Here is a 13,786-nt window from a genome sequence, read left to right on the forward strand (position 1 = left end):
GCCAAACCTGTCCTACTGTGCCCACTGCCCACACCTCACCTATTTGACAGAGCTCCCAAAGGGCTAAAAATCTACAGGAACCAGTCGCACTGTTGGTTTCCAAAGCCACCCCTTGGGTTCCAGGTAGCAGTTTCAGTACCAACTGAAAGCCAACCCAAGGCACACAAATCCCTTGCATTTCTTAAGCCCATCCTTCCTTTCACTGCTAAATCTCCCCAGCTTTGGGATTTCAGAGAGCCTCAGCTCTTCTCCTTAGCAAATCAGTCTGCTCACACCTTCATTTTCTCCCTGTCCCCTGCTTATGCTGCTGAGCAGCGCAAACCCCAACCCTGGCCATGCCCCAAGTGTGGCAGCTCCATGGCCAACGTGTCGTTTCATTGCATTCTTCTGGAGCAATTTTTGAAGAGCCTTTTGATCATTAGCCTGTTGCTCAGGCCAAGCACCTCATTAAACCCACAAACCTGCTGCAGCATCAGGCATACAACAATGGCACCAGGGTTAGCCCAATTTGCACTCATGTCCAGCTTTTTAGCTGCTTCTTTTGCACTCACAGTTGCAGCTGCTCAGACTCAGAGCTGTGTCTAGACACAGTGTGATGCACATTGCCCAACCCCATTTACACCTTTACACTCCATCTCTAGCTCAAACCTTTCCATTGCCTTCAGATTGCTCATGTCAGGCTCATTTTTGCAGCCTCTCACAAGGTTGCAAAGGGCTGTGGTAAGTCTTTAAACACGTGAATACAGAGATGTGTGTTTTGGAGGAGGTTATTGCACTATCTCCTTTTGTGATCTCAAGAGAAAATAACTCTACACTCTGCCATCTGCACACTGAGAACCCAGCAAAGGTATCGAGTGCATCTACTGCACTAACCAGAGCCTGCAGAGTTAACATCTCCGAAATGCTGTGGAGTTTGTGTGCCTGTAGTAGATCAAAGCTGCTAAGAAGCATTTGAACTGCAAACAAGAACACTTTGCCTCTTAATCCCATCTCTGTCAGTTGGTGATGGGGGAAGTACTTCCTTACTGAATGGGACACAAATAATTTCCATTTTACAGGTGGAGAGACAGATGTGTAGAGAGGCACACCAACTTTCAGGGTCAGCACTATAAATTAGTCCTTTCTCAGGACAGACAAGTCAACCCTAACCCCTTCATCTACTCACCTGCCCATGTCCACTCCCAAAACCAGAACATACCTCAACTAGGAATGTGAAGCTCCTGTTTGGAGTCTGCTGGTGTAGTTGTAAGTGAATGGAATACAGCAGGAAGAGGAATTTTTGGTTGGAGGCTCTACCAGCCAGATGGAGAAAGACTCCTTTCACAAGGCCCTTTGGAGGAGATGAATAGCACAGTTGTTCCAAGCTGTTGTCTGGGTGGGTTCCTTTCTCCAGGGGTAGGGGAAAGAAGTGAAGAACTTACAGCTGGATGACATTCAGAACAAGTCAGCATGTGCTCCTGCTTAAATTATGGAGATGCTTTTGTCCAGTTCTTCCCTTCAAATCATTTCCTAACTTGCATCAGGCACTGAATTTCAGTGTTCAGCTCGTGAGTCAGTTCCCTGTACATCCCCCTAAGACATCCAGGTGCTGCTGAGTAACACCAGAGCTCAGCCGAACACTAAAACTCAGGTGTAGGATCCAAGGGCTTACATGACTTTTGCTGGGATAATTCCACACGTTTCCAATTGCTATTTATTTGGTAGGATGAAAAACAAAGTGTATCAACATACTGATAGGCTGAATTATACTAATATTCAACCACATCATTAATAAAAATAAGTTAACATCTTAGTTGCTGTTCTGAATATGCACTGATGCATCTTGTCCCCAACCACCCATTTCATCCCAGGCTCCAGGAAATCCAACATTATGCTTCTCTGTCCCATTTTCCCCTAGGCCAGATGAGCTTTCATTTACATGAATATTCAGTCCCACAAGTAGCTTGTAACAAGTCAGTGTTAAGTGAATGCCTAATCAGGATAATTCAACAGCTGCTTTTACCTGTAAAACCTTCAACAAATGTCTTCAGAACATTTCAGTTACTTTTTTTTTTTAAAGTCAAAGCTAAAGCTGAGATACACTTTGAAATGCTACAATTCAAGCAGCATAGATGAGGTTAACTAAGCTGAGGTGTTCACTCCTTGGAAGAAATACTTGGAGAAAACAAACTGATGCAGGTAAGAATGTTCTTCATTTAAATTAGAGATGAGTTTTCTTATTCAGAAAATCCAATTCAGCTGCCATTACAGCATCTTTTTAAATTTTACCTTTACAAGAATTTAGCACTGACCTCCTGTAGCAGTGTATGATTTAACTAGAACACATCAGCCTCCAAAGGCTCTTCAGGCTTGGAACTGTGTGCAGCTCTTTCACAGCTACACAGCCCCAGCCCAGCAAGTTCTGCCACCAGCACTTCCACCGTAACCATCCTGTGTTTAGCTCCAGCCAGAGAAAGGAAGACAATGCTGTTCACAACAACGTTTGAATCACTCAAGTTGGAAAAGACCTGTAAGATCACTGAGTCCAACCACTAACCCAACACTGCCAGGTCCCCCCCCACCACTCCCAGGGCATGTGCCAGTGCTTGATAACCTTTTCCATGAAGAAATCTTTCCTAATATCCAATCTGAACCTCCCCTGGTGCAATCTGAGGCTGTTTCCTCTTGTCCTATTGCTTGTCACTAGGGAGGAGAAGGACAGTGTTGTTCATTCTCAAGCAAGTTTAACCTGACAAAGGTTAAGGAGCCTTTTATTCAAACCAGGCTTAAGTCAGCACTAGGAAGGAAAAATCTCTGTCCAGAAAAAGAAGTTATTTTCAGCTCAGGTCAGCTCTCGGCCTCCTTCTGAGAGGCAAGGTGTTCACTCCTGCCTGAGCTATGCTGGCATGGTCAGCTTAGACATACCCAACTCACCCCAAAGTCCACAGCATCAAATTTAACCAGAACGTTATTTTTATGCTCATCTCCCTCCCCCAAACCTTCCAATGTAGACAGGGAAGGTTTCAAGGATGAGTATTTAAAAAGCAGAAACTAAGATGCAATCTCTCAACATCAGAAAGGTTCAGAAATGTCTAAAGCAATCTTGAAGCACAACTAATTGTGCTGAAAATCCAGTAGCCCCACTGTGCAGGTCTGTGCAGGACAGGGAGCTCCAGAGCAGCAGTGTCTCTGCATGAGCAGAGGTTGTCTTCAGCTGATGATAAAGACTGTGACAAGACATCCTGTTAAATTACTTGGCTTCTTTGTTTGAAAGAGTCTAGTTCCTGCTGTACACCTCTCCCTGCTCCCAGCTGGAGGCAGCTCCTGGATGCAGGTGGTCTTGACAGATGAGATGTGTCAGAACAGCTTTCAATTACTGTCATTCAAGTTTTTAACCACTGATCACCACACAACCCTCTCCCTCCCATTTCTCTGTCTAATGTGGCATAAAAGGAGCTGGTTGGGCTGGAAAGGAAAGCACAAAAAGGTTCACTAACAAGCTGTGATCCCATGATGTGTAGGAGAGAGAAACAAGAGAGAGTTAGGTAACAGTTCAGCTCCCTTAGCTAAGCAAGTCAATGTTTTGGGACAGGGCAAAGACAACTTAAAATACAACATTCAAAGCAGCAAACTCCACTGAGTTCATCTACAGTTCATAACCTACGTGGAGACAAGAGAATTCTCAGAACCTAATTAGACACTTCAACTATTAAGCAAAAGAGAAACAAGTAGAATAAAACCTCAACTCATTTGATCAAACACCTGTTGAAGCTTCACTGCAAATATCCTGCTGATTCTGTGCCCAGCATCATGTGGCATCTGAGGATGTTCTCATGATGAGGTATCAAAATTCAGCATGAAGATGTATCAGCCTCCAGCTTCTCAGCCAGCCAAAAAGAGACCTTTTAATACACGAGTTTGGCTTACAACTCCCATGTAGCTAGAGAGTAACCAGGCTCCTCCTATGTAGAAAACAACTTCTCACATCCCCAATATGGAGCGCTAATATATCCTTGTCAGAAAAGGAATCGATAAAAACCACACGTGTTATGAATGAATTTCAGATTCAAATGATTTCCAGCACTTCAATTGAGTATGTCTGAGAGTCTCTCTGGTGGTTGAGCCTTTGTAGTTCCTGCAAACTTCCTTCAATCTTGTTGAGTTCAGAGTAGAACCTTACCTAAACGGAAGAAAACATAGAGTTTTATGGTAAATACATGTTAGTTCCTGTCCTGCATCACCATCCTGTGGAACTACCTGTGGTTCTGCACAGTTTCAGATATTTGAACCAAACACACACAACAGCTTTTAAAGGCAGAATGAGACAGAGGCAACAGCTGCTGTTGTTGTCTGCCTTCTCTCCCTTCTCAACCCCCATATTCCAAATCCAACTAAAAATGCAACAACCACCCCCAAAGGTGCAACTTACTTGGGCTCTCACAAACTTATGCAGGCTTGAAAGCAAATCTCTTGCTTCTGGCAGCATCACCATAACAGTGAAGTGAGCATCAAGCACCAGGCACATCCAGTCCATGATCTGCACACAGACAAGAGAGGTTCACTTACACCTCACAATCCGCAGAGGACACAGATTTTGCTTTAAAAGCTCAACTCTCAAACATTAACTCCTAATGCAATGGATGGTTTTCATACTTTAAGGCTGTAGATTTGGGGTTTGATCATAGGTTTTATTATGGACAGTACTTTGTGGAATGAATGTAGGTCTGAGCTGATTCAGATATTCACAGCTACTCACTAAGTTACACAGCACAGAAAGAGAAGAAGTACAACTCTTAGAAAGAGCTTCTCACCTGATTTATAGTTGGAGAGTGTATTCCAGGGAGGGCAGTGTTAACCTTTTCACTGCATTTTACATACAGGTAGTACAAATACCTGAGGAACAGCTAAAAGCAGAAAGGTCAGAACACTTTAAATGACAAACATCATATAAACCAGAAGGTTTTGTCCTGTAAATAGTAATATTCATGAGGATATTTTAAGAGCTTCTCACCTGATTTATAGTTGGAGAGTGTATTCCAGGGAGGGCAGTGTTAACCTTTTCACTGCATTTTACATACAGGTAGTACAAATACCTGAGGAACAGCTAAAAGCAGAAAGGTCAGAACACTTTAAATGACAAACATCATATAAACCAGAAGGTTTTGTCCTGTAAATAGTAATATTCATGAGGATATTTTTTTTCTGGTCAGTCAGAACATTTTAAATGACAAACATCACATAAACCAGAGGGTTTTGTCCTGCAAATAGTAATATTCATGAGGATATTTTTTTTCTGGTCACAATCAGGTCAACATCCTCAAGCCAAAGATTTCTTTCTCTCCCCAAAAGAGAAATCAAGGAGCTGTGTCAGCACTGAGATCAGATTTGCTCTGATGAGTTTTTGCTGAAATCACTGGAAAATCACATACATGCTCTGGTCCTGAAGTCACATTTCAGGTTTTGAGGAACTGGCGAGTTTGGTTGGGTTATTTTCCCTAAACATCTTGATTTGTATTTCATTTGGCACCATACACAGTTTAGAGTTTCTTTCTCTTATCTTAAACTTCTGTTTCTGATGGAACTGACTAAATGAGCATGTGTTGCTCCTTTCTTAGCAAGCACCAAATCAAGCAAAGGCTCTGTAACCTGCTAACAAAACATGAACAACCTTTTCCAGCCAGGCCGGGACATAAAGAGGGTTTCTTACTTGTGTTTTCTAATTAAGGAAGAACTACAAAAATTAGTAAAATTCCCATATGTATGTGGAAAAATTCCTTAACATGAAACCTTATCAAGCATCTTCATTTCATTTTCATGCCTTAGTTTGTTATTCAGACTCCTGGGAGTGGTTGAGTTTCTGATATACAACTGGAAAACTCTTCCCTTTCCCTCACCCCAAAACAATCAGGGTTTGAAAGGTTTAATTTAACATACTTACAATAACTTGCCGAGGTGGAAGGTTTTTCAGGTGAGGCAGAAGAAAACTTTCACTGTAAGCTGAAAGGAGAACAGCATTTCTGGGCAGGGCTGCTAAGGGAATAAACTGCAGGAAAAACACCAATTTCTACAAACCAGAGGACTCTAGATGAAGTATTTCTCTAGATTCCCTGAGACAGGTCCTGTGTGAATCTTCCTGATTCCTGCCATGAAATACCTACAGCAACTGAAACATCACAATACACTTAGCCCCAACAGCTCTGTGCACTGCAAGGATGTGATTAGCTGCTGTGGTTAAACACCCAAATCACTGAGGTCCTTTGCCCTTGAACAAAGTGTTATTTCACTTCTGCAATAATGGCAGTTTGAATCGGTGCTGATGCTTCCTAAATGTTAAATGTTTCTATTTACATTCTCAATTTTTCTGCAGAGCAGGAAATGCTCCTCTCAGCACTCAAGAAGCTTTGGGCAGTGACAGGTGTGTCCTGGCTGCACCAGTACAAATATCCAGACAATGCACCACACACAATGCACTGCCTTACACAGAGGATACAACAGTGCTGCTTTCCGGGGTCCGACGGGGCAGGAGTCACCATCACTCTCTGACTGGGCTGGGGTTGGGGTTTTAGCCTCATCCACCTCCTGCTCCAGCTCCACATCAAATCCATTTTCCACGACTTCAGTCTTAACTTCTTTGCTGTTGAATTCCACGTCAATGTAACAGATCACAGAGTCCAGGTTGATATCTGTTGTTTGCAGATCAGCTTCACTAACGCTGCAGGAGAAAATCAGTCACTGAATCCTCAGCTTTCGAGTCAGAACGAGCACAATGACAGAGTGAACTCTCTGAAGCTTACTGTGAAAGGGAAAACGGATAGTACAACTGGGGAAGAACAAGGAGTGATTTCAAGTTACCTCAGAAACACTTGCAGGCAAGCATAAGTAATTTCCTCAGGAATATCAGGAAAACGTTGTAAGCAGGTCTGTAAGAGATGCACATCTTTCTTCTCCAAAGCAACAGCCATCAGATCTGGACACAGAACTCTCTGAAGCTTACTGTGAAAGGGAAAACGGATAGTACAACTGGGGAAGAACAAGGAGTGATTTCAAGTTACCTCAGAAACACTTGCAGGCAAGCATAAGTAATTTCCTCAGGAATATCAGGAAAACGTTGTAAGCAGGTCTGTAAGAGATGCACATCTTTCTTCTCCAAAGCAACAGCCATCAGATCTGGACACAGACTGCAAGGACATGGAATTAACAGGCTGCACAGTCCTCCCCCACTGAGAGCTACGCTGACAGCTAAGGCAGCAGCACTCATCTTGCTCCCCAGCTGGATTTTTATGGAAAACATCAGCTTCACCAGGAAACAAGCACCTCTGACAGCAAAGTCTGACAGTCCCAGAGTGCCTCATGGAGAACTGGATTTCTGCTTTTAGTTTTCCCCTATTTTTAAAAGCTACTCCTTACAAATCAAGAAATGCAGAATCATTACCTGTAGGACAAGTCTTGGGTCTGGACTATGTGCAGCAGGAAATTCTGAGGGTAATACTTTGGACTTGCTTTACACCTGTTCATAAGGGCACTGACCACACACCCAATGTTGGCCTGCAAATCCACAGTCTCTGCTCTTGACAGCAATTGTCTCAATTCATTTTCCAATATACTTCCAGGAGCATCCTGAAAAAGACAGATATTGTGCAACTCAGAAGCACAAGGCACAGGTTTGAGCCCTGCCCTGGTCCACCTGCCCTCAGACCACGTAGAAACAGACTTGGTTTTGGCTTAGGTGAACTACAGGTACATTCCCAAGGGAAGGGATGCAACTGAACCTAAACCAACACTGGCAGCAAGTCTTAGAGAGGAACTGAACAGCTTATTGCTGTTATCTGCAGTGGAATTCCTACCATTCAGACCTTCCAGAGACAAAATGCCTTAACAAAATAAAAGGCATAAATAAGAACCTATAAAATCAGAGCTCAGGTGAAACATCCTCTCACCTCATCTACTGTGAGAGAGGACTGTCATTAAAAAGGAACAAATTTATGCAAGTTTTCAGCACTCAGTTGTTATCACCTCTTGTGCTGCTCAGTTCTCAAGCATGGACTGTACAGTTCCTCCTGTAACAGAACTTAATTTCATCCTGGCCAAATTATCTTCTAGCATCATCATCATATCCTTCAACTCACGTGTTCAAAGCAGCTTTGTTAAGCTGATATGTTAAGTAGGACATGGAAAAAGACAACTTAAGAGACAACTAGAATATTCTCAGTGTCTAAACACTACTTGAGGATATTTGGTTCACTTACTTTGAGACGCAGCAAGAACTGTCCAACTGATAAGGTCTCAGGCTCTGCTTCAGCAACACTGTTCTTTCTTGACCTCAGCTATTATAAAGAAAAGCAAAAGATGGCACAAGTTTAAGGATTTCAAGCAAGGTAACTAGAAACTGTCAAGTTGCTGCACAGATCACAATTAACTGAGAAACTTTGTAACTCCAATTCCAGACCCGCTGTTAGAAACAAGGACTAGCACTTATAATGTGACATTTCCTCTGAGTAAAAGTAGCAGCATGGGGAGCAGAAGGATGAACAAACCCACGGGTGATCCTGATAACTTACAGTCATTTTGGACTCAGATTTTAGAGCCACAGACTCCTGGGACTGCAAGGAAACCACCAGCTCTTCATCTTCCAGAGTATTCCAGTTCACAAATGAAGACACATCTGTGAACACAAGAGGAAACTATATGAAGGTAACACTTTGAGCACATTAATTAAAGTATGAATATTGCATCAACCTCTTATGCTAGGATAGATTTCTGAAGTATAATCCAAGTGCTTTTATGCCAAGAAAGTTGCCAGTTTGTCTCAGCAACAGGTAATTTTATGACCCTTTTTATGTTGTTTCTCCCTTTTGCCTCTGGGAGGAAGAGAAGTCATTGCACAATTTATCCTGAACATTACTTGCAACAGTATTGTTCCAATGCAATGCTTAATTAAAACCACTACAACTGTACAGTTTGCAACTAAAGTCCACAAACTGAGGTTTGACACTGCCCTATGTAATCACCAACTCTCTGAAAACATTCACTAGGAAGCAGCACTTCATTTTGCTTTCAGATTTCTCACCAGCATCGCAGGAGTTTCAGTACTTCCAGGATCAGAGTGACAAACCAGGTTAGGTGAAGACACATAAATTCAGACATTTGTGTGCCTCAGTGTTCCCAGCCACAGTAAGTTTAACAGTCAGGAACACAAAACAGTGCTGGGTTATTCAAGCTGTTTAAATCCAACTGATTTTACAGGATTGCATTCAAATTACCTTTATACAATTTCAAGTCTTCCTTTTACGAGATCTTTTCACTGCAATTATACAAAATCTTACCAGAGGTTTGACTGTCCTTGAGCTTTCCCACAGCAGCTGCCAAGGAAGATGTTTCACATTTGTACATAATCACTGTTAGCACTTTCCCATGAGTTAGGAAGAATTTTTCCTCATAACACCATAACTGCAGAACATGAAAACATCATTAATGAGATGAGCAGAGAAGTGTTCCTCATGTTTAACTCCTTCCTGCAAGCCCTGACCAGCAGTCAGTGGTCAGGTTATGTCAACCACTTTGTCTAACATTTGTCACCAGACCTGCATCAGCTGTTGATTCTAGACACAGAAGTATAACAAGTGTTTTGCTGAGTATTTTCCATGGATGTCCTAAAGCACAGTGGATGCTCCAAGGCATTAAGTCCACTGATAATTTCCCTTTCTAAATTCTCTCTTGTGTATTTTGAAGACAAAACCAGTCAGGTGTTCTAGTTCACTACTGCATTTATTGCTTATGTGACACTTGAACATCCTGAAATGCCACTCAGGGAGATCACAGAGTCACTGAGGCTGTGAACAGGACAGACACTGGTTGGGTTTTCTGTTTAGCTACTGATTTCACTCACACCACATAACCAAGACCATCAGAAGTGAGAAGGTACTGAATTATCTGAGAAAATGTCACAGGCTACCAATCTCCTGCTAAATAACTCCCACAGAAATAGCTCATCAACTGGCCAATATTAATTTTGCTTCAGAAGTTGGCATTCCCTGCTCCCCCAGCAGCAGCAGAGCTCTGCAGCTCACCACTCTCCCCTGCTGTCAGGCACTTATGGCCCTTATGGACCACAAATCCAGGACTGAGCTCACCTGGCCACTGGTTCCCAGGGGCAGCTCCTTGGAGGCCTGAAGTGTCTGGAATTTGGTATTCCAGATGGTTAGGCACTCTAAGGAAAATAAAAGATAGGCGTCACAAACCTGGAAAGCAACACAAACACTACATTTGCCTTTGTTGCTTTCAGTCACAAACACTTGAGGACACAGAAATAACTGTCTGGAAACAGCTCAGCCAGTGAATGTTGAGCACCAGGAATTACATCACTCAGGTCAGACCTCAGCACTTCAGGATGAGTTGGTTTTCCTAGAAGAGCTTTAAACACAAAGCTGTGGCAAGAGGCACAGCACAATTTTCCTGCTTAGTGCTTTGCCTAAGGAAATTTTAGACCTTACAACATCTTAATCCAATTTTTCATGTTACCTTTGGGCTCTTTATCAGACGAAACCAAACTGCCCAACACTGCCACGTGGTCCTTGTCAAGGACAACCAAAGATGTTCCTTTCAGCACAGTTCCAGACACTGAGAGGTTCAGTAGTAATGACTTGGGCAAAATTTCTTCTTCCTTTTCAGCATCTTGCTGCAGAGGTATCAGGATCTTGTACACAGAGTCATTGGAATCTGTAAAAACAAAAGTGATTACTCTTTTATGCTCTGTTTTGGGGGAAAAGCTCTTTGATATGATATGGCAAAAGGACATCCAAAAGGAACAAAATCCAGTGAATGCTGAAATAATACAGGGTATTTGAAAGACACATTATGATGCAAAGCAGCAAAATAAAGGTGCAGCAGGAGATCTGCAAGTGGTAACAGGCAGGAACAGTCTCCATTTGTAGCCAGTAAAACATCAGGAAGGTTTAACTGCTACTTCTAGTTGGTTTAGTAGGTTCAAAGAGCTAATATTAAACAGCAGTTCATAAATATCAACATTTTATGTCCTTTCACACAAGGAAACATAACTTACACAAGCACAGCAGTGTGACAGTTTGGTTTTTTATATATGCTGTGAAACTCAGTGGCTTGGACAGCTGTTGTTGTTCAAGCTTGTACTTGTGTAGACTGTCCAGCTTAGGCTTCTGCACGTAGACAAAGAAGTCCTCACCCTAAAACAAAACAGGAAAGAAAGTGTTCCTTTAATTCACACAGGGAAGAGGTAACCAAAATTCAGATATCAGTGCTGCCTAACCTGGAATGTTATGCAGAACGAGGAGTTTGTGTTTCCTACAGGACACAGCCCAATTCAAACGAGCCTGCAGACTCAGGCACAGAGGGAATGATTCACAGAGAGAAGCATTTGACAAAGAGTCACACAGGATTCCTCTTTTAAAAACATAAATCCCATGAAATAAATTCTTCACCATGCGCAATGAAGAGCCACAATGTCTGCTGGTTCACCTAACTGCTCTCTGCAGCTCTGAGGTCCAGGCTCCTCAGCCCTGGGAGCAGCACAGCCTCACTAAACTCCTGGACTGATTAAACCAGAAGCTCCCAAAATCCAATGAAACAGGTAATGGGTTTGGGAAAATGCACTTAGATCTGCTGTATAGAAAAAACCTGCTGTTAGAAAAATGTGCTGTTTTTAAAAAAGAAGTATTTAACTCACTTTCTCAGTAGCGAAAATCAGGACAGGTTGTTGACCTTCCATAAAGGCTTCACTCCACCTAAAACCAGAAAGCTGTGTGAACATCTTCCAAATTCTAAACACCTGAGGTCATATCACTGTTCCTTAGGCAGTTCCTATTTTCAGGATATCTGTACAAATATTTCAAAAACAATTTATTGGAAAACAGTGCCCATCCCCAAGTTCTCAAGCTCTGATTTCTCCCCTATCCCCTCAAAAGGAACAACTTTCATTATTATGGTCAACTCCTCCAAGCAAGAATCAAATGGGAATAAACTGAAAGAGGGGAAATTTAGATTATATTATCAGGACGGGGTTTTTTGCCCTGTGAGGGTGGTGAGACACTGTCCCAGGCTGCCCAGGGAGGCTGTGGCTGCCCCAACCCTGTCACTGTTCATTCCAGGTTGGATGAGCCTTGAGCAACCTGCTCTGGTGGGAGGTGTCCCTGCCCAGGGCAGGGGTTGGGGCTGGGTGAGCTCTGAGCATCATTCCAACCCCTTAACGCACTATGAAACAAATGTCACAAAGCTGCATCACTTACTTGATGACTTCATCTGAGATAACATCTTCAATCTCTTGTTGTGGAGCTTCCAAAAGCACATCCAGTGTCCGGACACCTCCACCCCTGAACAGCACCACTGGGCCCACACTGGGCAGGGAATGGATCCTGTGCACATCTGCTGAAAGCTGCATAGGACAGAGAAAAACCTGTTCTTCAGGACATCACCTTGACAGGCAAATGCTTCATTCACTTTTTTAGAGTTCTGCCAGTGAACTCGTAACAGAAGTGTCCCAGTGAGCATCACATTCCTGAGTCACATCAGAAAAGCCACAGCTGAAGGTGAGTGGGTCACACAACTGCTCTACAGCAAGCACAGAGTGCTGTCTAACACACCCAAGAGCACAACACAAACACCTGTATTTGAACACCATTCACAGCATTAAACAAAGTCCTTGGGAATTTTGGCCTTGGCACATTAATCATTTTAGGGGAACTATTTTGATGACAAAGCCTCTCAGTCCAAGTGGATTCCCTACAATATTCCAGAACATAGTGAAGCACAAGTTAAGCCAATGATGAGCTAAATTGTAATCTGACCAGTACTCTGAAAATTGGAGCATCCCTTCCCTCCACCAGGACCCAAAATGTTCACATAAGCGCAAACACATGGAAGAGACTTACTGTTGCTTTAAAGGCTTTGTCCAAGTTAATGTCTTCATTCTTCCATATTCTTAAAACCTTCAAGAGAAAGATAATTTTTAAGATCATTAAAACAGTCACATACAAAGTCCTCAGCACACAAAACAGCAGCAATTGCAACAGGAGGGAAATACACAGAAAGTATTCACAGTGGCCTAAGTGGGAACTGCCCCAGGGGCAGTTTGCATGGGGAGAAGCTGGAGCAGAGACAACAGCAACAGAAAACAAGCTCAGAAATCCTAAGTTGGAAAGACAAGATGAGAAAGAGTAAGAAAAAAAGACACAGAAGTCTAAATGAATGGAGACCAAAGTGATGGAGAAAGATTAAGACACTGATCTGGAAGAGAATGTTCCCTGAGCAATGAAAGGTCAGAAAGACACTTCATCTACAACAACAAGGCAAAGGCAAAGGCTCAGCATGATCTAAGCAAACACTACAAGTACACAGAGGAAACACTTCAAGCCAAAAATGCAGCACTGTTGCTGTCCTCCCTATCCACACTCCCTCAGAGCACCACTGTGCCCTTTTTCCCTCTCAGGAAGGAGAAAGGCTCTTGCTCACCCTGTTGTCGTGGACAGCAATGTACTCCTGAGTTTCAGTGTTGCACACGACAGGAGAGGTGAGAATCTGCCCATGTTTGACTGACCAACAGCCCAGGGGCTTCTGATCTGAGATCTGCAAGAGTCACAACAAGCACACTGTAATTCACATAGGAAAGATTACTTTGGGAGGGTTTCAGGAAGGAAATGCAAGGTAACCACATCTGATCTAAGTGAGAATATTACCATATGGAACTGCTATACCCCGAAATTCCTCGAGCATTCCTGACTTTAAAGCATGTTGTATCACTAATCCACTAAGATGACAGAATCACAGGATGGTTTGGGTT

At 42.8% G+C, this 13,786-nt stretch overlaps 1 protein-coding gene across 1 annotated transcript; it reads right to left on the bottom strand.

The window, feature by feature from the left end:
• Positions 1-4,045: 4,045 nt before the first annotated feature.
• On the bottom strand, positions 4,046-13,572 carry NOL11 (nucleolar protein 11; the record flags this gene model as incomplete). The annotated part of the gene is made up of 17 exons (XM_009070857.1): positions 4,046-4,159; positions 4,409-4,516; positions 4,991-5,083; positions 5,918-5,996; positions 6,470-6,691; positions 7,032-7,157; positions 7,412-7,596; positions 8,226-8,303; positions 8,538-8,641; positions 9,303-9,426; positions 10,110-10,186; positions 10,498-10,695; positions 11,039-11,177; positions 11,678-11,735; positions 12,237-12,382; positions 12,879-12,935; positions 13,459-13,572. Coding segments are annotated over 17 exons (2,022 nt in total), but the record flags the coding sequence as incomplete, so codon positions are not given.
• Positions 13,573-13,786: the final 214 nt, after the last annotated feature.

This window comes from Acanthisitta chloris, unplaced genomic scaffold (assembly GCF_000695815.1).
Source record: "Acanthisitta chloris isolate BGI_N310 unplaced genomic scaffold, ASM69581v1 scaffold4893, whole genome shotgun sequence".
Classification (NCBI taxonomy): Eukaryota; Metazoa; Chordata; class Aves; order Passeriformes; family Acanthisittidae; genus Acanthisitta; species Acanthisitta chloris.